The sequence below is a fragment of the Strix aluco genome, chromosome 14, assembly GCF_031877795.1.
Source record: "Strix aluco isolate bStrAlu1 chromosome 14, bStrAlu1.hap1, whole genome shotgun sequence".
NCBI lineage: Eukaryota > Metazoa > Chordata > Aves > Strigiformes > Strigidae > Strix > Strix aluco.
This window is the reverse complement of record NC_133944.1, coordinates 18457072-18480873: the sequence shown is the minus strand read 5'-3', so window position 1 is coordinate 18480873 and position 23802 is coordinate 18457072. Positions and strand designations below refer to the sequence as shown.

The 23802-nt window shown below is 37.1% G+C and overlaps 1 protein-coding gene across 11 annotated transcripts in view; it reads right to left on the bottom strand.

Moving 5' to 3' along the window:
- FTO (FTO alpha-ketoglutarate dependent dioxygenase) overlaps nucleotides 1–23802 on the bottom strand; it is a 257836-nt gene that overhangs the window by 157545 nt on the left and 76489 nt on the right. For 10 of the 11 annotated variants that reach the window (XR_012625144.1, XR_012625143.1, XR_012625145.1 and 7 more), the window contains one exon: nucleotides 19227–19346. The exons of the other annotated variant lie outside the window; for it this stretch is intronic. Coding sequence is in view for 7 of the 10 variants with exons in the window: in XM_074839987.1 (XP_074696088.1) it covers nucleotides 19227–19346 (120 nt within the window). In the remaining 3 variants the exon portion in view is untranslated. The remainder of the gene's footprint in view (nucleotides 1–19226; nucleotides 19347–23802) is intronic. 11 annotated transcript variants of the gene reach the window in all.

Here is a 23802-nt window from a genome sequence, read left to right as displayed (position 1 = left end):
GTTCCACTTAGCAAAGCACTGCAAAATCATTATAGTGGTGTAATGGTAATCTTTGTAACTATGAAATACTTCTTAAAATGCCAGCTTTCCTAGACTGCAGGGAAGTTCAAATATATGCACTAAACTCCATAGCATAGAGAGCCACTAAATTGCATTTCTTTGTGATGTTAAAATTAGGAGAAGGTTATATAGCTTCAGTAGGAAGAGTAGTAATTTATTATCTGTAATTTTGCCACTACATGCCCACAACAGCCTGATATAACACACGAAGCATTAACTTTCAGAATTACAACACACAAAGCATAAAACTTATGCATCAGGGGCTCCCTTTATAACATCTTCTGTTAAATACTGCACAATTTTCTTGCCCTCCCATACAACCTTTCTGTGCAGGTTTTCTTGTTCTCCCTTGATATAGCACCCATTGCTATGGCAAAAGGACCTGCACTTAGAAGCACATTTTCTTGCTGCTCATTTCCACAACCTTAGGTGAGGGCACAACCAAATACACTAATGGTCCCCTCAGAGGCCCCTCAGTGAGGCAAAATAGCTGAAAGTTTCAATGTAAGTAACCATGAAAGACAGCGGGTAAGCATACTCTGGTTTTACATGTTGTACAACACTCTTGCTTTCATCTTAACAACCAACCATTAACTTTGAAGGACATCATCAGAAGAAATTTTCAAGTATAGTTTCACAAACACTGAAGTCAGAAGAGCAAAGGTGAAAGATGCTAGGATTGACATTTTAAACACCTGTTACAGTGAAGATAACTACTGAATATTGGTAGACTTAGATTAGCAATTTTTAAGGAAAATCTGTTAATTTCAGAGAAATATGAAACTAATACAAACCAGTTATAAGTGAAAAAAAACTCTGGCCAGTGGAGAGGTGTGCAGTTTAGGAGGTGGGAAGGAGGAAGCAGCTGAGGATGTGACAAAAGTCTTTTCACAGCTGTAGCAGCCCCTATAGTGCTGACAGAGGATCTCCCCCTATGTGTCATTTCAAAGGCACATGGACATGGCAGTCTTTCCAGAAGCCAAATCCTTTCAATGTCTGCTAGTAAAGCACTCTCAATCAGTCCGTTCGATTCCAAAGATATTTAAAAGAGAGATGTGGAAAGTTGTTCAGAGATGGTAACTTGGAGGTAAAGGAAAAACGAGAAGGCATAGATATCAGGGACAGCACTAACACAGTCATCGCAGATTGCCTTTCTCAAGGAAAGTAAGTGAAATGCTGTAAGAGAAGAAAGGGTTATAGTGCCAGAAAATAAACACAGATTTCAACCCAGGAACAGTCAAGAAAAGATTATTATGGAACTATTAGAAAAACAACAATAAAATTATAATCAGAAGTGCCAAAGCTGGAATGACACCAAGGAAACTTCAAGGAGCCTATCGGGGAAGACAGGTGTCTTGTCAATAAATACTGTACCAGAAGAAGGTTCATGCACAACTTCTTAAGTCATTTGCCCAAAGCAAATAGCAAGCAAATAAAAGTGTGAGGAATAATAGGATTCTTGTCTCCTACTCCCCATTTCCCTTCATGTTACCATATGGTATCCATATCTGTGAGGATAAGCAGTACTTTGTACCCTGGTGTTTCAGTTTTCATGACACTTTACAAGTCTCATTGCTCATTTCACCGCTTTCCACTACTACTCCTTAATGACACGCAGCCATTGCTTCCTTTGCTTTCCCATAAAAACAACATACTCAGGAAATAATGAATGTATATTTGTCTCTTTCAAGTAACTGCAGCTCCATTTTAACCATTTACTTTGCAATAAACTTTTTAAAGAGAGCTTTTTTTTTTTTTCCACAAAAAAGGTCTATATATCTTATGGATCACAATATACTGATTTTTTAAAATACACAAATAATATCACATAGCCTTATTTCTGAGCTACAACCTACATTAATTCCCCCACCTTGGAAAAGAAAAAAAAAAAAATTATAATAGATGGAACAACTGAGCAATCCATAGCTCATTTTGAGTCTTCAGCCCAAACAGAAATACCCAGTGCCTGGTATAGTTCATGAAAAAGACTATCAAACTACTTATAATAGTGAATTGCTACACAGCATACTTTGCTAGATGGAGTTATTTTAAAAGTTGCTGTGGAAACAAGAAAGAATTGGCCCAGAGAGGAGTAGTGTAAGCTTATTAACAACAGCATGCTGAAGTGCTCCAAGCCTTAACTGAAAGAACCACCTGAAAAGGCAGAGTTGTTTAGTCTCCTCTGCAAATAGTGGACTCCAACCAGTTGTCAAGACTGAGCAGGTTTGGTGAAGATGCAGGTAGAGCCTGAGGAGATGCTAGAAGGGAAAATGAATTCTCCAGAACTACAGAAGCCAGGAACATACCTCAGTAAAAAAATAAAATTCTGATGAACATGACTCAAAGATTTACCTTTTGGCAGAGTAGTCTCTCTCTGCTTATTCTTTCTCAGTGCAAAACTGCTACATAGTCTATATGAGAAAATTCTGCCTTTTTCTGAAGCAGGTATCAAAACTTATGTTTAAAAAAGAGAATTCTCTGTAGGAGACTCAACATAAGCCTCTGAAAACAGAACACCATTCATAATAAAATAGGAGAAACAAACTTCCTGGGAAACTGGAAATCCTTCTCCTCTCCCCAAACCCCAGATTTTAATGGAATTTTAAAGCCTATTTCATTCACGGACCATTGCAGCTCTCTGGAAACTATCCTGAAGGGTAAATTTTGCCCATGTTTAGAGAAGTGTTTGCAATGTGTTCTACAACATGGCCTAGGAATGATATTCTAAATTTTTCACCTTTAAACGATAAACTTGACTATGAAGAACATATAAAGAAACCCAAGTTGGACTTTTTATTTTTCTAGAATAAAATTAAATTAATATAGCAAAAGGAAAAGATTCATCGCTGTTCATAAGAATTCATTCACCCAGGGAATTTTTTCATCTGTCCTCTCCTTTACTTAGCTAGACAGAAAATAGATTTTGCTGGCTATGTTTAATTTCCACAGCTGTCACTGAGATCTAAAACATTTATATTGGAGCAATCACATTTATCCTCAGGAAACCAGGAACTGGAGTACCAGTTCAAACACTGTATAGACTACCTACAATCTTCTGACCCCAGTAGAGTCTTAGATTTAGAAGTTGTACTGTGCAAATAAGCAGTAAAATGTTTTTTGATTAAAATATATTTGAAAAAAGCAATTAGTTCTTGAAACAGCAAAGGTTAACGTGATTGATACATGCATACAAGGAGATGTAACAGTAACATGAAAACAGGATACAAATACTTAATATTTTTGATGTACATCTCAGCTTATTTCAAATTGCATACTTTGAATGTCTAGTAACAAATTTAATTTAATTGCATGAATCCCACTTATGGAAAGAGTCACCAAAAAAGAGCATCACAAGTAACAGATTCATAGCCCTAGTGAGAGAGTCATGTTATTTAATTAAGTCCATTATGCAAACGTTTCAAATGGTTGTTTTGAAAAAAAGATTGCAGCGCTTCACCTAATATTTATGGTTCACCTCAATAAAATAAAGCTGTTTGTGACAGATGTTAAAAGGAGTCAAGCAGATTTCAGCAGACTTTGAAACAGGACTAGCAAAATTATAATATAACATATATTTATACACAACAAAATCTTTAATATAAAAACTGCTAAGTACATTGTTCTAGTTATACCAGCCAAATCAGCAAACAACTTGCTCCATCTTTCCTGAAGCAAATCTTAGTTACCAAGCTGGATCTTATTATTCACATTTAAAGTGTTGATATTTATATAACTTTAAGTTACACCTTCAGTTGTATGTTCTTTCACCCTTTTCTTGCTACCCCCTAATTCTCTTCCCTCCCCACTTCTTTCCCCCCCCCCCCCCCCCCCTTGTAGTAGTAAAAATGGATTTACAGAAAACCAATAACAAGTTTTACTAAAAAATATATTCTGGTTTTGATCAGGCAGCTCATCACTTAAAATTTCACACATACACAGTATTGCAAATGTTATATCTGCAGACTTTCAGGCTGAATGTTCTGCTACAGTAAGACCATAATACAACTCCTCCTTCAAGAAAGTTTATTCAGAAATATGCCAGTAGACAGAAAACTATTTTTGACATATAAAGTGAAATAATACATTCACACAATAGTCACATTTTTAACTAGTTGCATCACTAGTTGTTAGTAGTTCACATATTTAATTTTCCCAGAGCAAGACCCTATTAAATGCTGCAGCCAACAAGTTTGACAGATAAAAATTCAGATCTTCATATTAATACCTTATAGTTCTTTTGATCCATAAAAGCAAATATCTGCCTAGTTTCTCTTTCCTGTTCTATCACTTACTGTGGTACTTCTAACTTCAAGGAGTAACAGAAAGGAAAGAAAAAATAATTTTGAAAGATGAGGCATCAACTTTCACATTAACTTCATTATGCTGACTACAAATAAAGTCTAAAAAGAACAGATACTTTCTAATTTATTACTACTCTCTCTTGCATTTCCAGGATTCTTCATATTTCCATTATCTTTATGCCCATTTTTCTCTCTTTTTTAACCCTTCTCTCACTTTGTTATACTATCTTCCTTCTTACAATTGTTTCCCTTCTCTGTTCCTCCCTCTTTCCTGCAACTTATTTCCTCCCAATTTATCTCCCCGTTCCACTCACATAACCACCTTAGCCTTTAATTCTGCCTCCTACTGAACCCTCCTTGAAGTTCTTATGCTTTCCATACACTTTGTGGTGCCAGACTACTCACCATCTCTCTGCAGAAGTAGAAAAAACATTTCTAAGTGTAAATGAAACTATTAAAATATAAGTGGAACACTAAAGGACCAAAAAAAAAGGAGGAACGAAGCCAGTGTAGCGCTTAGTATTTGTACAAGAGAAATAAAGCTAACCACAGGCCAGCAATTGAATGGCAGAAAGCAGTTAAACAATCTTAAACAGAAAAGTCATGTAGGAAGCCACAGTGCTATATGCAGTGTTCCCCCTGGAGCATGTACAGGAAAAAAGTCCCCCTAAAATTTTAGCATGTCTGCTTTTTATCCCACAACATAGGACTAATTGTCCTCAGTGTCTGAGCTGGATACCTTGCATGCTGGAGCAGAACAAATACTACTTTTTCACCTATCTGTCACAGCAAACATGAAAGATTATGACAAAAGCAAACCAGCACTAATCTTAGCACCTCACAGAGCTCTGAGCAAAACACCAGAGAGAAAAGCAGAGAGAAAGCTAGCACGCAACAGACAGTACAACAAAATCATCAAATGAGTAGCTGGGCAGGAGCATCTTGCTTCTGTGCTTCCACTTATTTAATAATCATCCTATCTGCTGTAGAGCAACACCCACAGATTTGGTACGTAGATTAAATGTAGATTATTGTAATACGTTTCAAGTTTCTGACAGATTGAACGACTTCATCCAGCAGTTGAGGCATTAAGCCCATAGCTGGTAACTGAGTTAAAACAGAGATTTAATACACCAGTGAATTCATGTTCCAGCCTTGCGAAAGATACATTATTAACACTTGATCAGCCTAGTCTGATGCTGAGTTTTCTTAAAACATCAAGTCCAGACCAGTTATGCCTCTATTGGAAAACACAGAGGCAGGCTATCATATCCCTCTACAGTTCCCAAGCATCATCTGAGCTGAGGACATACCACAATCTGAAGCTTGAAATACTGACCCCACCAGACGAGCTGCTCTCCTTCCACTTTCGGCTCCCTAACATTAATGTTTCCTTCCTCGCTCTTTGACCACCTTCTGTGTTTATATGCAATAATAAACATTGCAGGGGGCTACCTTGTATCAACACAACTCTCCTGTAACCAGGTTCTAGCAGTTTCAGGTACTACCAGAGAGGTTTTAGAGTGGAAAAATGCCAGTGAGGGAACTCTTGCACATCTTCTGCCATCCTCATACTTTTCCAGGGTTGGAATAGGTGGATCGCCCACAGCAGGAAGAAACTGCCAAGTGGAACATCTACTTCAGCATTTGCAGTCAAGGAATGTGTTATGGTCATCTTTATAGAGGGAGCACAGCCAGTGTCACAGCATACTTTGGTAAACCCTGACAATTGCTGTAGACCACTGGAAAGTCTTTGCAGTTGGATGCAGCAACTCAGAAAACCTGGACACATAACTGAATTCTCTTGGAGATGTATGAACGGTTACACAAGCCTGGGACTGCATGAAAAACAAAACAGCAAAAAGCCTTCACGGCTTCCCTCTTACCAGCTCCAGCCCTGTGAGGAACACAGCTCAGCAAAACACAAAAAAGACCATGGTATTTAGAGAAAGGATTGAAATACTAGGGCAAGGCTAACTTCTGCACAGCCACAAACTTTGTAGGAATTCAAAGCTTTTAATATAGCTCCTCAGTTCTGAAAACACAGTAATTGGGAGACAGCTGGCTGCTGGACAAGAAACTCTACAGTATCTCCACATCACCTGAAATGACAGCCATATATATTTATACCTTACAGAGTGTGTGTGTGTCTATATGTATGCATACACACAATTTAACATATACATCTATATACACACACACATATATAACCTTCTCTCTAATAAATCCTCCCAAAATGGCTTAAATGAGACACAGGTAGATATCTACTCTTTTAGAGGCTAAGTAGGGAATGCCTTCTTCCATGTGCTTTTAACTAAGCTTCTTTCAGTTAAGAGATTTTCACTATTTTTAAATGGAGGATTTCTGGTGGACCTATTCATTGCAAAGAGAATTTATGTTCTAACGACTACAGCTTCAACATACTTGGGCCCCTAAGGAACAAGGATGCTCCTCTCCTCCCCCCACCCCAAATTACCTCAAAGTAATTTTCAGATAAACCAGAGAACACAAAATCTTCAGTAAAAAAATATATCAAAGGAAGAAACACTGAAAAAGAACCGAAATAAAAGAGTGTACCTTTGACCCCTGGTAATTCAAATAGAGTGTTAATCACCAAAGGATTAACACCCTCTGCATTATAAATAACATAACCAGTCATCAGGAAATTATAACACCCCATATAATCAAGAAACACTGAAGTCTACCATAGAATTATGCCCAAGCAGTGGGAGGTACTAAGATGAGAAACTAACATATTGTATCAGTTCAGTAAGATTCTGCAACTTCAAGCATTATGGAGAACAGCTCAGTACTTAAATAGAGAAATTTCTTTCCCTCTGTGTGTACACACGTATATATGTGTGTGTGTGTGCACTCACATGTTTATGCACATAAACACACAAACAAGTAATTCACACATTCTGAACATTACAGGCATTTTAAAAATTGTTAAAAGTCTATGTGTATATAATCTCCCTGTTGTGGTTTTTTTTTTTTTTTTTTTTCCTGGGTAATTTCGTATGTTTGTTGCATTAAAATCAAATACTTTTTAACAAACATGAAATAAATTTCTGCATTTGATGTAATTATCTTTTGCTTGGACTATTTCTCCCTTAGGAGACTAAGGACTATTTCTCCCTTATTTGGTTCTGTAGTATAACCCAGTAGCATACTGAATGTAGTATTATTACTGCACAAAAGCATCAGTGAAGAAATTTCTATCAAAACACAAACCTTTTTAAAGTGATGAAAAAAAATAATCAAAGAAATTGCTACCCACACTATGCTGCTTTGAAGGAGACACACAGGTACCTTACCTTCTGCCATCTTCTTCACAACCACTTCCCCCATTGCAAAGCTTCCCCTACCCTACTTTCTCTCAAACCACACCACTCCCTTGTGCCCGAGAGCCTTTGCCATCCTTTCCTACTCTTTCTCAATCTCCAAAGATTTTTCTGCCAAGCTTGTTTTTTATTCCCACTGTACCCAAAGGTCCATTCTACCTACACATTCAGTTTCAAGTTTTCCAACCGCTAGAGCACTTTAAAACTCCCGTCCCAGGAGTCATCACTCATATTGCCTTTGGTCCTGTTACTCTGCCAACAGAAGGGCTCCTAACCCTTCTTTCCCATGTTTTCACTGGCTACTAGTACCTGCTGCCACTCTCTCCTTGGCCAACTGCAACCTGCAGCCTGCTGTCCTGCTTGCTTTTTTCCCCCCACACCTTACTCTTTCAAAAATCTGTACAGGTAAGTAAATAACCAAATGAGATGGGAAGTAGAACTTGCTCAGCACTTACTGTTTTCAGCTGTGCCTGTACCTTGCTAATCAATCTCTAACTCCCAGACAGGAGGGTTCCACTAGGGCCAGGAGCCCAACGTTTACCCAAGAGGAAAATCAGACTTTTTCTTTAACGTAGAGTACCTCATGAGGAACATAAAGAGCAACTCATCTCAAAGAAGAATAACTCAGCTCAAAGTACTTGAATTTGTAATCATGTTTTCTGCTGAGACCCAGAGATCGGGGGAGAAAAGATCCACATCCTCGCAATCACACTAGTTTACCTCCTCCCAAAGAATATGAAGGTAGTGTCACAGAATGAGGCAAGATGAGGTTGGGATGGACAACTCTTCCCATGTATAAAAATGTTAAAATTAGATGGGGGGGGGTGGGGGGAAGAAAAGTAGACTTCCTCAGTTTGAGAAGCCTTTACAGTCTAAGCCACATTAGAATTTCTCCTTTAAATCTTCAGTAGAAAGACACACTCCTTTTCACTTCTTTGCATTCACAGAATAACTGCCAAATTTCACCTTTTTCAAGCCCACTATAAAACCCACAGGATTTCACCAACCTTGTGTCATTCCACAACTATGAAATACAGTTTCTAAATAAAATACACTTTAAGGCTGTACCATGAGAAAAACCACAGCTTAATTAAGTTAACTAAGCTGATTAAGCCATGCTCTTTCACCTATTACAGGAAGTATTTAGCCCTGGAGCCATCCTAAAGGCACCTCACACAGCGTATGACATGTTTTCCAGAGATACTGTATATATTTAGTCATTGCGGAAGGGGAAAAAGCAAACACCCCATATGTCAGCATGCCAACAAAAGAACAGAAAAAGTACCAGCTGATAAAGCAGCTGTTTACATCTCATTCTTGTCTGGAAGGTAGGTATTACGTTACAAGGGAATAAATGAAGTTAAGAGAACATTACCCTAACACCTCAGATCTGACTGTTAGAAAATAATTGCAGTAGGAACCCTCTCTCTGAAAATCTTGGTCACTGATATTATTCTTGGGATCTTCGTATGTTTACAAACAACTTGGACAAACGGATTTAAAATTTAATAGATTATGGCAGCCCTTATTTTAAAACAATTAAGATTAATCCTTTGTCATATCTAAATGAGTTTATATCATTAAAAGAATTCTTTAAAATTTTCAATCCCTTCAAAATGTCTAAAAGCAATTTCTGAAATAAAGACATAGCTAAACAGCATTATTCTTATCTTGGCTTTTGCTGGTACAAGGGTGCTGCTCTGTGTCTCATAAAGATTTCTGGCAGTGTGAGAAAACCTGGTCAGTATCAGAGTCTTTCCTGGGACCTGTCTGAAGTGTCGACAAGCAGCTAAGCTGAATATTAATACACTCTCCATCATCAAAAGCTGTTGCATACCCAAAGGATGAGAAATATTTTAATCAGCTTTCAGCTTGTCTAGTAGAAGTCAGTTTATTCCTCTGGGATTATACATCTATGTGCTCAATTTTTGTCTTTGTGCTCTCTCTCTCTATATATATATATTACTTCTGAAACTAGCAGCAAAGAGCCTAAATCTGATGTTTTGTTGGAAAAAGCCAGCTAATGCTGTGATTCAATTACAGTATTTTACATTTAACAAGAAAATGCAGAAGATGAAAAGCAAAGAAAAAAGTCGAGAAAACAGTCCTGTATCCTGGTTTTTAACGGTAGGATTTCTTAAAGAAACCAGTGGGAGTTCTTTTGTTTTGTTCAATATTTTTGCAAATTTTATTAATTTTCAAGACTGATTCATCTGTTATCTTACCCATCTTTTCCCTTTCACAGTAGATTTCTAAGTTTTGATACTGTAAATTCATAATTCCTTTAGCATAATGACCACCAGTGGAATTGACCCGTAAACGTATACATGTTTTATAAATGTGTATCAAGTATATCCTACATGAAAGCCAACAAAAGATCAGTAATGGAACAATGGTCTAAAAAGCCTTGACTGGAAAACTGTAATTTCATGGTAACCTCTCCTTTCTCTACTGTCATTCCTCTGAGAGACAAAGTCAGTCACTGTAAGGTTGCATTAATGACGATACCACCTACAGGAGAAAACTTTTAAAAGTGAGAGATATTAATAATCCTAATTAAGGATATTTGTAATCCTTTTAAAAGCATCATAACATTTCAGACTAAAATACAGCCAGGACTTGTATTGGCCTTTGCACTGAGCATCTACCTAAATGCAATACAGAATTAATTTCATGTTACTTCATCCCTGCTTCCTTGGGGATAGATGTATTACCATTGTACACATAACACCATGGCACTCCTTCCTCTTCCCTGTGAGAGAAGACAGAAATATAAAGCTTAGCTGCCGAAAAATTTTCAGATACTCTATTACCTCAAGGAATTCTGAGAAGTACAGCCTTTGTGTACTTTGGTACTACATAGCATCAGCATAAATTGGTTTGTACAGGCTAATCTTAAAATAATTTCTATCCAAATCCTTCATCAGCAACATAACCAATCATTAGTTTTGAGCAAAGGAGTGAATTCTGTGGTCGTACTACTGTAAATTATTTCAGCACAGAAACTCCTATTTCATGAAATGGAAGCGTGACATTGGATAGAATATGAGAACAATCAGTAAAGGATGGCAATGAGTAAAACTTACTCTGTCATGTGTCTGAATTGTAAGAAAAGTCTTACAATTCACTTATCCAAGCTGAGTCCCACCACAACATTGACAAAACAACTGACCTTCTAGCTAGCTAGTATGTAGTACACAGCTTGAAGTTCCAGCTAAAATTATTAGCAGTGTATATATACATACATATATACACACACAAAATAAAATAATCACGGCAGTTTATTACGCAATTATATTGATCCCTAGGCAGCTAGACAACATGAACTGATGCACTATTCCCAGCTATTAACAGTGCACTTTGCAGAACAGTGCATGCTAAGCATGAAGTCGCATTCATCTCGAGCATAGCTCCACTGATGCCATTCCTATTCACAAGCAAGAATCTGGCCTGTTCTCGCCATTCCCTTAATCATTCTATTATAGTACAGAAATTCAAAATGAGTCCTATGAAAAGAGATGACATTAGTCTGATTGTGATAAACAACCACATTATTTTACAGGAATAATTTACAAGATTTGCTACACTTAAACTTTATAGGAGAGCCTCTGCTGTGAGAATTATATAGAGTTCAGATTCACTAGCAGTCCAAGGAGAACTGCCAAAACCTGATGTTAACTACAGACATTTGAGAAAAGCCAGTAATTATCTTCTTATTGCAGAATAGTAAACATTATATTGTGTCTACAGCTTCAGGATTATTAAGCAGAAGCATGTGTAATAAGAAATGAAAAGTGCAAAAAAGATTCACTCAAAAGCTCCTGAGAGCTAGAACTGGGAACTGCCAGGAGACAACCAGGGTCAGCCAAAACACAGTAAGCTCCTTCTGTCATACTTAAACAGACGGAACTTGCCCATCTGAAAAAAAAGATTTAAAAAGTCTTACATGTGGCCTAAACTCTACAATTTCCAATCACGGTAGGGGGGAGGCAGAAATTTGCTGGGTTCCTTCAGCTGCAGAATGTTGTCTTCCTAGGACATAACCAGTAAGTAAACTCTTTTTCAGTTACAGTAAAAATCATAGCCTCATTTTATTGATGAGGAATTTAAGATCAGAAAGCCTGCAATCTAAAACCAAAGTAAGACCTCAACATTTTGATCTCCACACTGATTTTGAAAACCACACTTAAGTTACTTTCACAAGTTAAACAGAGGGGTAGTGAAAGAATCAGCACCTAATCCATCAGACCATAATGCTTTCCATGGCAAGTACTGAAGCCAAGCTTTATTTCTTTATGTATAAAATGAGGGCTGTAATTTTGATCAAAGATGAAGTAACTGTTAAAAAATACATTGCAAAAACACTATTCACCCATGATTTTGTCAGGAATTAGAAAGACTGATGATCAGATAGGGAAGAAAAAGTATCAATGCAGCAATGGCAGCTTTTCAGAAGACGTCACCTCCTTTGCTTACAAAAGCCAATTGGAAAGTAAAACAGCTGTATTCTATTTTGTAGTGGTTACATAGCCACTAAAATACAATAGTAATAAAACTATGTTTAGCAATACTAGTTGTACTCTAAAAAAAACCCCAAAGTACAGCAGTGTAGATGGTGACATTTTAGTCATACTGCCATTTGCTTTCACTTTCTTTCAGAATCACAACTTCACCTAGTTTATAGCAATCACAGGAAAAATTATTCCTGCCAAACCACTGTAATTCAGTTTCAACACCAAACCAATTTTTTTTTTTTTTGTATCTATGTAGCATGTCCATCAACATACATACAAAAATGTACAAATCCACAAGCTCTATATCTGATCACTTCTACAGTTGCATAAATGAGAACTAGAAACCACTTCAACTATAGTTAATAATTAATCAAGTTTTGTATAACATATATATATCTATATATATGTATAACACAAATTTCAAAAATAAAGAAGAATTTCTTTTCAAGAAATGTTATTCTCAGTGTTCAAATATGGTCTTTTACTCAGTTTTTCTACTAGGAAATGGATTTTTAAAAACATAAAAGGCTTTGCAAAGTAATTGGACTAGCAAAACAGTAGCACAACACTACTTCATTATTTCCACAGCAAATAAGAAGCCTCAATAAACACACCATTGATAAAAAGATCTTTTGTTATTCCAGTAGATGCCCATCCAAGATTCTGGGTAAAAAATGGTGGAAACAGCACACAATTTTATACAATCCACAGTAGCCCCATCACACCGACTCCACTTTATTAACAATAAAAGGGCAACACCAGGTTCTGAGTTATCCTTCCAGGACAGACACTGGATCTACAAGGATGCAGCAGGAACTACAATCTGAGCTTTTCCCTCTCTGCCACACACCAGGTGACTTGCACTACTACCAAATGTAGTCTAATAGTCTCTAAACTCTTTTCCTGGGTTGCTCCTGCTGCCAAGAACTGCAAGCAGTTGCCCCCAGCGCTCATTCCCTATAAACACTTTTTCTCTAAATATAACTTTATGCGATTCAGATGTTACATAAAGAATTAGAAGATCATCACAGTTAAAAACCCCAATATACCTGTGTATGTATTTGTGTGTAGAAGCATGTACGTACACATACAGTCACACTATGGACCAGCTATGATGGTCTATCCCCTATGAGAAAACTTTTACATGTGATGGAGGATGCTGTTTAAGTCACAGTGCTCAGTTCAGACACAGAGCTCTGTTTACACAATTCAAATACCAGACAGGGGTATAACCTATATGCACAATCTTGATTTCTGCTGACTGTGTGTTATATGTATTTATGTTTTAAATATTAACACAGAGCTCATCACATTTTACATGGATGTACATGTATATACTACACACAATCATATACAACTGATAGCATAAAAACAGAGTGAAGACAACAGAAGGAAGCCCTATTACAATAAGAGTTAAGCACAAGACAACAGAATTCTAGTCATCCAAAACTGAAGCTCAAAGATACAGTTGTGTGCACAAGAACACCTACAAACACCAAACTTGTGACTCAGGTGCAAATCCACCTAGAAGGGAACCCAAATATGGGACAGCCTGCCCACCTCCTCTGCACCATCTGCTGCAGCACACACAACCAGCCACGACACGCACAGCTGCACAAGCCACCCATGGTCCTCCCATTTGTGCTGTCAGAAACGCATCTCACTTTCCCATAGGACATAAATTGTCCTAAACTTTTCCTGGCTTATGCCAGTTTGCATTATAACCTTAATATTTTCAGTGTAATTCTCACAGTATGCTGTATGAGCTGGAAGACTGCCCTTTTAACAATTCCAGTTTATAACAGAAATGTTATAGTAGTTCATATCAACACAGCTTAGATCTCAACCAGCTCACATAAGGGTTAAAAATAGAAAGTGCTATCCACTGGTTTGCTCTGATGTTCCTGCAGATATTGTCACTGGATGTATCCTCAGTAGAATTCTATTCAACACCTCTGTCTTTAAGTACAAAGCTGTAGGCTGTAGCAGCTTTAGGAAACATAAGTATCCTTTTTTCTGCTGCACAGTATCTGTGTGTGAAATTCTCTAAAGGGGTTTAAGTATTTACCCTGAACACTATCAGACAGTTTCTAAAATTTTCCTTATCCTGTTGCAAAAACACTTCAAAGAGAATCATAAACACAGTCCTTTGTGCTTTCAGCACACACTTTGTTTTGGAAGCTTAAGTCTGAATTCCCTCAGAATTGTAAATATTTTTTTTCTCAAAGATGTGCAATACAACTTTACTTTTTTTTGTTTGTTTGTTTTTGATCGGTAGTGATTCTACTGCACACAATGCTGAATCCTTTTCTCCCATCTCTGACAGCTAAAAATATTGGGGTCAAGGAAATTAGTGCCAAAAAAAGAAAATCAAGTCTTCGGGATCAGGTTTTGTTGTTGTTTAAGATAAAAGGTACATTTCCAGAAACATCTGACTCCCAGTGTACATAAAATACAACCTGCCAAAAATACATTTATTTAAAGGGCCTGTCCTAAACAGATAAGAAGAGCCCAAAAAGATAAGAAATATGGCTAAAATTTAGGTCTTTGAGCTGCCATGTTGTGCCTACATTTCACAGCTCATTAGGCAAATAGGATCACCCATCACCGTATGGCCCTCCAATAAAGGAGTATGACACTGCAATATCTAAGCACAATGGCAAAGCTAAAAAAGAAATGAAAATAATACCTCAGAATTTCTTGAAATTTGGCTGACAAGGTCAAACCAATTCAAATGCCAGTTAAGTTGCTCTGCATTTTCTGAAAAAAGCTAAACAACTAACCGGTCTGTTTGTGACCACATTTCCTATTTTTTTTTAAATATAGTTAGCTGTTTAAAGTGCCAAAGTCTACAAAAGCTAGGTGGATTCCTTTTAAAAGCATATTTTGTCTTATAGCTTTTCATGTTTATTCTGAAACTGAAATACTCTGATTTAAATACCTATTTAAACTCTTGTTTTAATGGGGGGGGGGGGGGGGGGGAGAGAGAGAGAGAAAAAGAAAAATATTATAGCCCTGGGCTGGGATTTTGTAGCTCAAGTTTCAGCCTAGGCTCAATTCTAACTGTGAGGCTGTAAGCCCCTGAAATACTGGCTTATATCTTAAATTATGACATACTTCATATGTAGCAGTAGTAGCAAATAATGAAATAGACCTCAAAACAGAAAGAAAAATACTTTTACAATAAAACAGCCTTGCTCTCTGATTTCAGTTTAGTTGTATAAATTGATAAAAGCATGCCATTGAGAATAACAGTAATCACATGACTAGTAAATATAGTTTTTAAAAAGTTTTACAAATCAAGATTAAAGTTGTGCAGAAAGGTACCAGTTTGCATGTGCCACTTTGGTCATTATAACTACGCAGAGTGTGCACACTTCTGCTTTTACACTACATTTATAAACTAAAAGGTGTGCTGCATTCCATTATCATTAACTGTATTTTAGGATGCCAAAAAGTGAAACAAATGGTGTAACAATTACTTGTGTTTCAGTTATAGCATTAAAAATTAGTTCTTTAAGATCTATATTTCATTCCTTTAAGTAGAGCCTTTATTGTAGGCAAATGGTTATGCTGTTAAATATAACTCCAAATCAGTCATACTTTTCTCTCCATTTTAGTTCTACAATTTTTTTCATCTTGCCAAATTCCTGCATAAATAGGTGGGATTAAATGGAGCCTAGCCTACCTAACATAATTATATATGTTGTGATTTTATACTGCAATGAAACTGATACATTTTAATAATCCCAGTCTTGGCTCTTACCCACTAAAGTCAATAAAGGTTATTAAGGCCAACTGCCATATAAATACACTGCTACATTGCTAAATGGACTGTCAAAGCAGGAAATACAATTCACACCATATAGCACTACTAGGGTCTTCAGTTATTTTCTTATTTTTTTAAAAGGAATGCTAGATATGTTTAAAAAGTCTTTAAAGGTTCGATATTTAAGTACAATCATATAACAAACAAAAACCATTTCACTGATTTACAGTTTACTTATTCAACTGTGAATCAGCCTAAAATGAAATAACCAAAAAAAGACTGTAGGACTTCTGCAGTTCTTACTGATTCGGCATGGTGTTAAAAGATTTTCATAGCTAAAATAAATGTCAGATTGCAAGGTTTGCATGATATCAGACCCTGAGAGACAAATTGTCTCTCCACTGAATCTCAGAACAGCTACAGCAAGACTTCCTCACATCACATGAGATTTCAGCTTTTCAGACTTCTCTTTACCCAGAAAGCAAAGCTTGTACAGGCTTTTTTCAAATGCTAACTCTCCCTTTGAATTCAGCAAGCATTTATCCTGATGTTGCAGACGATAACGTGTTAATCTTGGATGACTTTTTAAAAAAAAAAAACCCTCAAACATTTGAATAGCCTTCATATTTTCAAGGGAGGGGGAAAAAAAGAGAATAAGATTGGTTAAACTGCTTTGGATTTAATGGCTCATAAATTCATGAGGTAATATTGTGGGAAATGTGATGTTTTATCGGAATGTCATTCAAATGAAAGGTTTAACATTTACATCACAAGAGCGAGCTCTAAGTAAAACTATCCTCAGGGAAAGAAATGCCAGGAATAAACATTATGATAAAACTGTGTGCTTGCTATAATGTACAAAAATACTTAATAAAGCTTAAAGGTTTGAAGACAATGGGTTAAACTTCCTGCAGTATCATACTCTTCTGTGACTCTGGAGTAGTTACAATTAGCAGAATCAGAAATTATTTTGGAAACTTTCTTTTCTTCTTTCTAACTGCTTTACTAAATGGGGGGGGGGGGGGGGGGGGGGGGGGGAAGGAACCCCAGGACTGACTTTTGTATCAATCTAGATACATATATAAAAAACCATAAGTCAAGAGTTGTTCAGCTCACATGCAAACGTGAGAAAAATACATTGCTTAAGTGCTTAAGTATTTTCTTATAAGGAATAATTCCTTTTAAGCAACAATATTTTTCTGAGTCAAGATCAACAATTCCAAGACATTTTTACTTTCAGCATTTTGACTTTTTTTTTTTTTTAAAAAAAAAGAATAATCCAGCTAAAATTATAAGTTTGGAGAAAAAACATCGACTATAGACTGCTGGGTACCTTCAGAAATACCTTTTTGATTTAACTTAATGCCGTGGAAGCTAAGCATGCACCAAAACACTACACTTTTTATGTTAAATTGCTGTTGAATTTGTTAACCCACAATTGATTTCCTGTGTTATGGAATCTTAGAGATTACAGCTAACTTGAAGCAACAGGGATAATTCTTGATGTTAATGCTACATTTCTGTGTATTTTTACTAAGCCAGTGCCTGTTGTTGCATTAAAACTGCGGCTCAACATTGCCCCCTACTGTCATTTTGTGAAACACTAAAGGACAAAATGTAGGTTAAATTAAAAAAAACCCACCCTACCTCCAAGTCCCAGATACAGTAAGCATCAAATTTACTGAGAGACTCAACAAAACAGACATTCTCAATTAACATTCTCTTCTGTCTCCTTCAATAGCTGAAATTAATTGTGATTAATATGTTATAAGTCATAAAACATTAAAGCAATTTTTAAAATTTAAATTAGAAGCAGCTTCTGTCTTGGCCCAACCTTCAGTTTGCTGATAAATATCATCCTGAGGCCTGTTGAAAGGAGATACACTGACGCCACCATGTTTCTAATTAGAGACACATGGTAATGTCACACCAACTGCAGAAAACCTAACCCTTGAGAATTCCTGAGTTTGCTGTTTTTCCATGTTCTCAACACACAATGGATATAAAATAACAATCAAACATTCTTGTCTCTACCTCATCTAAGCCTGTGTTACATGAGAGTAAGTTGTCATTTGAAAGAAAAACAAACCAAAAGATTTTTTTTTTTTTAAATTATAAAGGTCAGTCAAGAATGTGAGCACATAAGAACACAAAAATGAGGAAAAAACCCCACATAAACAAGTTATAAATAATTTCTCTCCTTTTGTAGGAAAGTTTAATGCTCACTGATTCCTTGTAGCAGCTGATTTCACAAATGAAAGTTCCACTTTTCTGCACTTATTTTCCAAGTCTGAAACCAGCCATTGATGGAAAAGCTTACAACACATTTGAGCAGGTTAGTGAGTCACAACGTTTCCCTCAAAACTCAAGAGCATATTCTTGTTGCACCATACCTCAAGATTCAAAAAGACCTCTACTACAAATCATATTCAGCATCCTTGGTTAGATTACAAACTTCCAACTACAAGCAAATTGAGGCTTATGCTGTGACCATCAGAAATGACAGAGAAGAAGCTTCTAATGGAGACATAAGGATATGAGTAAGACACGTTTGTCAACAGAGTTCTTTCTGTATACACATCTAGAGGCAGGCATGCTGGCAACTGTATCAAATGCTTAAACTAGCAAAGTCTCCCAACTGAGCCTCTACTTGGACAGCACGAGCAAGCAGGCTAACAGTGCTTGACACTGAGTCCGTTTTCAAGGAAAGCAGGGAGGTACTTTCAAGTATATAGGAACCAGTATCACTACAATTTTTCAAGAAACTAATCTCATCTTGTTGGTTCTAGCTATGGTGTAAGTCTGCAGGTGGACTACAGATAGCTGTACCTCCAGATCATCAGATTCTACTCTCAACTTTCCTCAGATGCATTCATTATTGTTGTCATTAGCAGAGTGGTCTATCTTGGTGTTGTACGGAAAAGCTGACAATACAGAGTTTCACGTACCAATTGGTGGGATGTAATGTATGACTGTCATCTTATGCTGTCAAACCTTAAAAACAAGCAAAGTCAGAAAATAAGTAAAATCTTGGGTTTTTAGATCTTACTTTGCTCCCATTGTTTCTGGCTACTGGGGAGAAAAATAAGAGGAGACAGTGGAAGGCTGACATTGATTCTACTTTTCATATGTTCTGAATAAAGTTCAAAACCTGTTACTACAGTACAATTAAAAACATAATTGTGAGTGCTCTCAGAACTAAGCTCTAGAGGCTTTAGACTATAGAACTAGTACTTACCATAGTCTCCATTTTTCTCCAAAATTCTTCCAATTTAGCCATAGGCTTAAGCCACCAATCAGTGCATTTCAAATAGCGCTTGCCTTGAAACCAAAACTGCCTAAGCCACTCAAATTCAACCTGGAAGATAAAAGCATACAGTAGCATAAACACCTATGTTCATTATTTGGGGCAGGAATGGGGTAATGCATGAATCCAGCTATACCTGAACACTCCCATAGAAAAGGAGGTTACTGAAGTATTCGTTTCTAAAGGCACCCTTACACCCAGCTGTTTTATTTCTATTCCACATGAATTTGTGACCTGAGCTACTCCCTTCAAACCTGGAGAGGTACAAAACCCAACTCTTTTCTTTACACGTGGTATGTGTAGAATGAACATTAAAAGTTCAGGTTTACTCACAGTTCAGACAAATAGGTACAAACTCTGTCTTATTTTGGTTAACATTGCAGGTTTCAGAATATTTCAGTCATATAAAAGATTGAAAATCTTGTAGTAATAAAATGGCTAGTCATCCCTTGCCCTGGGAGGAGAGTCGCACTACAAGGAGCCATGGTTTCTCATACTTGCCGCAATAAGCCGGCTGCCGATGACCTGCCATGGCCCTGTCCGTGGCAGCGCGCTCTGTGCAGGCGGCCAGTGGGGAAGGGCAGGGCCTGGGGCTGCCTCTGCGCCCCCTGCTGGAGCTGCCGACATGCCACGCCCCCAGTGGCCACGCCCCCCCAGTGGCCACCCACACCCCCACCAGCAGCCACCCAGCTCCAGCCTTCCAGGGCCTGGCAGCAACCACCTTGTCCTGGGCAAAGCCTGCGTGCGACGCCACTTTACAAAGAAACCAATTCCCCCACTGGAGCAATTAAAAAATCCATCAGGAGCAAGACAATACTTTTATTCAGAACATGAAACACAGCGAACAATGTAATACTTTACTAGTTGGGATATTTTTCTAAATTTCATACACAGATGGCCCATCAACTTTAAGACAAGAGAAATATTAGCTTAGTAAAACAAACTATAAATGTATAACTCATCAAATATTCTTTAAGCAAAGCAATTCCATTTACCCTAATTTCCAGTGAGCCTTTTTTCCTTTAACAGCAATCCATAGTTCTGGTCTTTAGAAATCTGTATTTATCTTTGTCGTGGTAGTTATGTTTCACACCAAGTTCAAAGCTGTTTTAATCATTATTTGTACCACAAAGAGGTTTTTGTTTACCCCTGCTCAGCTCCGATGATGCAAACAATGACAGCCTGCCAAGGTGAAAGAATAAAGAAAACTGCCCAAAGCTGTCACCTAACACTTTCTTCCCTGCAAGAGTGAACAGAATGGCTACAGAAGTCTGAGAGTGCTCCAGTTAACATTAACTAAATGTTTGGTCAATATATGTTAAAGACTACAATAAAAGATACTTAAATTTGAAGTGTATAAGAAGAATATTAAAGAAACTTTATTGGTAAAATATAATAACATGAGCAGTTGGCAGACATAGATCTTAAAATAGTTTCAAAAAATCTGACTGCTAGCCTAGTGACTTTTTAGCACAGAATTTTGATGGCATCCTTCCTATAAAAAGCTGAAGGAAAGTTTGCTTCCAGTGCTAATTTGCTTTTCAGTATTAATGAGGTATGAAGGATCAAGTTATGGTTTGTTAAAAAACCAGTATACATAGTTTTGTGAAGGTTGACTATATCAAGCACTCGATAATGTTTTTCTCCCTCCACTTCTTTTTGGTTTAGCTGGCCTCTACCATGAAAGGGCTATAACACATGATGGCTGGCAAACGTGTCTCATGAAATGAATCACATGAGGCTATTAATCAATGAAAATTTTTTTAAAAAACTTAAAATCAATGTCACACTATGTCTCATGATGACAAGAATCTATTTCAGTCAATCTGACTTTTGACTAGTCATATTGATTTGTTACATTAATCTATGTAATTTCAGTCTAATTCAAGTCTGGCATCTTGGTCAAATTTTAAATGTATCTTGATCCTGTACAGAATATACAACTTGACACAGAAGAGCTGCTTTTTAGGTGCAAGAGGTAGAGTTTAGCAACAGGCTAGTTAATTTTCTCCAGGATTAGCTGGTCTCATCAGAGGTCAGTGCACCAAATTGCAACATGTGGTTGTTTAACAGTGTGGACTACCATTTACTAGGGTTCTCAAACTCAGGTCCACATTCATCTCACAATGTCTCCATTTAGTTCTAAACTGAGTTAATAAAACGGGGGTTGGTGAGAAAAACAATGTTTCACCCACCAACTTCGCCATCAAGCTGCCTGACAAGTGACTGCTCTGAACTATCACCATTGAACAGATAACTGTTGATTCTGAAAGAAAAAAAAAAAAATCAGCTTGATGAGGCAATCATGACATGATTTCTCTATCACTCTACCCTTGTTTTAGATATATGCAAGCGTACTTAGTTTTGCTAAAAATCTCCAGAGATTCCAGTTATGCTAAGTTTGTTTGATATTTGTAATTAACACATGAACACTTTTACACCACATTCATTACTAAGTACATGTTTTAACAAGAACAGATGCTATCTGCTTTCCAAATTCTCTTAAAATCTGTATGTCCTCTTGCTGTCATTGGACTCTATTCAGTAGTATCTTTTCCTGTAGCACGAAGGCACTTCTATCGGCTCGCCTCCTTCCATGAACAGGAGGAGCTCTACCAGGAAGAAATAAAACACAAGAGTAAATACTGGAGAGAGACAAAAAGATCAATTCTAGCCTTAGTGGAACTGAAGTTACAGAACATTCACCTTCTGTGACAAAACTCTCAGGTTAACAGCTCTTGCCAAGGATTTTGTCAAAGAGTTTTAATTGGGAGACTCCCATATATCAGAGCTAACTTTAGTTATCATTGGAAAGCATTTCACATGACTGAACAGGACAAACCTTAAACACTAACAATTAAAAATATATATATGCTGAGTATTTGAGGAACAATTTTCATCTCCTAATTAGTTTTCACTTATGACTTACATTTATGCAAGTAAGCTCAGAATCAGGCCTCGTGTGTCTAACCTCAACATATTTCCAAGTTGTCCTTTAAACAATGATTAAAGGCCAATTTTAGATTCTAGTCAATACTGGGTAGTGAAAGGCCAACAGTAACATTTGACATTTTGTGAGGCAGTGCTCCTCAGTCAATTATTTAAAACTATTGGTTATTAAATGCCACACATGTAGATGATCTATATTTTCTCTGTGCCGTACTAGCCAGCTACCAACCATGCTGTCAGCTCACTGTGATGTGCTAAAACATATTAACTTCCCTTTGCCTGCATACACCGCTACCCTTTCTCAGCAGTGACCTCAGTGTCTAACACCATACACCTTCAACTTAGCTAGCCCAGGCTTTTCTACATCCCTATGCATTTACCACACTTAAATTTATCTACTGCTGCCATAAAAATAGATTTGCTGTAGGCAAAAGTGACTGTACCTCACAAGCAACAGAGCAACCAATTCAGTCTCAAGTTTTAATCACAGTAATCAGGATTTGATAACCATGGCTGAGCAAAAACTCTGATGAGGGCAAACCCCTACCTTTTTAAACCTGAGCACTTACTTTGAAACCTGTTACATTTTCAACACAATCCCCAGATGCTAAAAAAACTTCTGCTAGTGTTTTACTTCACAGAGAATATCCGATTATTAGTTTGATGTTGGCAAATAAAGAAGCCTTGAAACTACCTCACACAACATGAACTATTACCAGGTTTTCCATTACTCAGAGTAAGAAAAACAATTGTTCTTTGAAATGTGAAGAATAGGCTGATGATGATCTTTTCTGCAGATTTATTTTTGTATATATGAGCATTTACATCATCTGTCCAGCAGCGTTTTATTACTTTAAAAGCATTTACTTGCCAATGGGTTTCAACAGGTCCCCTGCAGCTCTGTTTGGGACATACCCAGAAGCTGTACATATTTTGGAAAGCCAAGTGTGATTCAGTAGGGGCAAGAAGTTCACATTCAGTGAACTCTGCAAGATCATTTATTTCAGGATAAATTATTACTGGCCAAACAGCAATCTGATTGCTTGAAGAGGTAACTTCAATCTCTTAACACTGTGTGCATTGTTAGGCTATTGTACTTCACAGCTGTCCAGGTAATTACTTGTGTTCACCCTGCTACACTCTGTTCACCGGATACCCTGCCATTGAAGTATTTGTTCAGACTTCAAGCCCATAAGCTACTGAGACAAGCAGCACGTGAACACCCTTAATTAAGGTTATCTTACAACTACAAAGTACATACTGGGAGCGAAGTGACTCACACATCTAACAAACAGCACATACCTTGCAATTACTCAGATATTCCTTTGAAGGCTGTTTTAGTGAGGGAGACCATGACAACAAAGCTAAGTCTAAAGAAATATTAAACTTCGACCTGGCTGCCCAGAGATGCTAAAAACTTCCTCAGGTTAGCATCTTACTTTTTCGACAGGATTATTTCTGTCAAGACATTCAAGACAGGGCTCTGACAAATGAACTCTGGGAAATCTAACATCAGTAAAGACATCCCCCACATACTCGCCCATACTTCTTTTAGAGG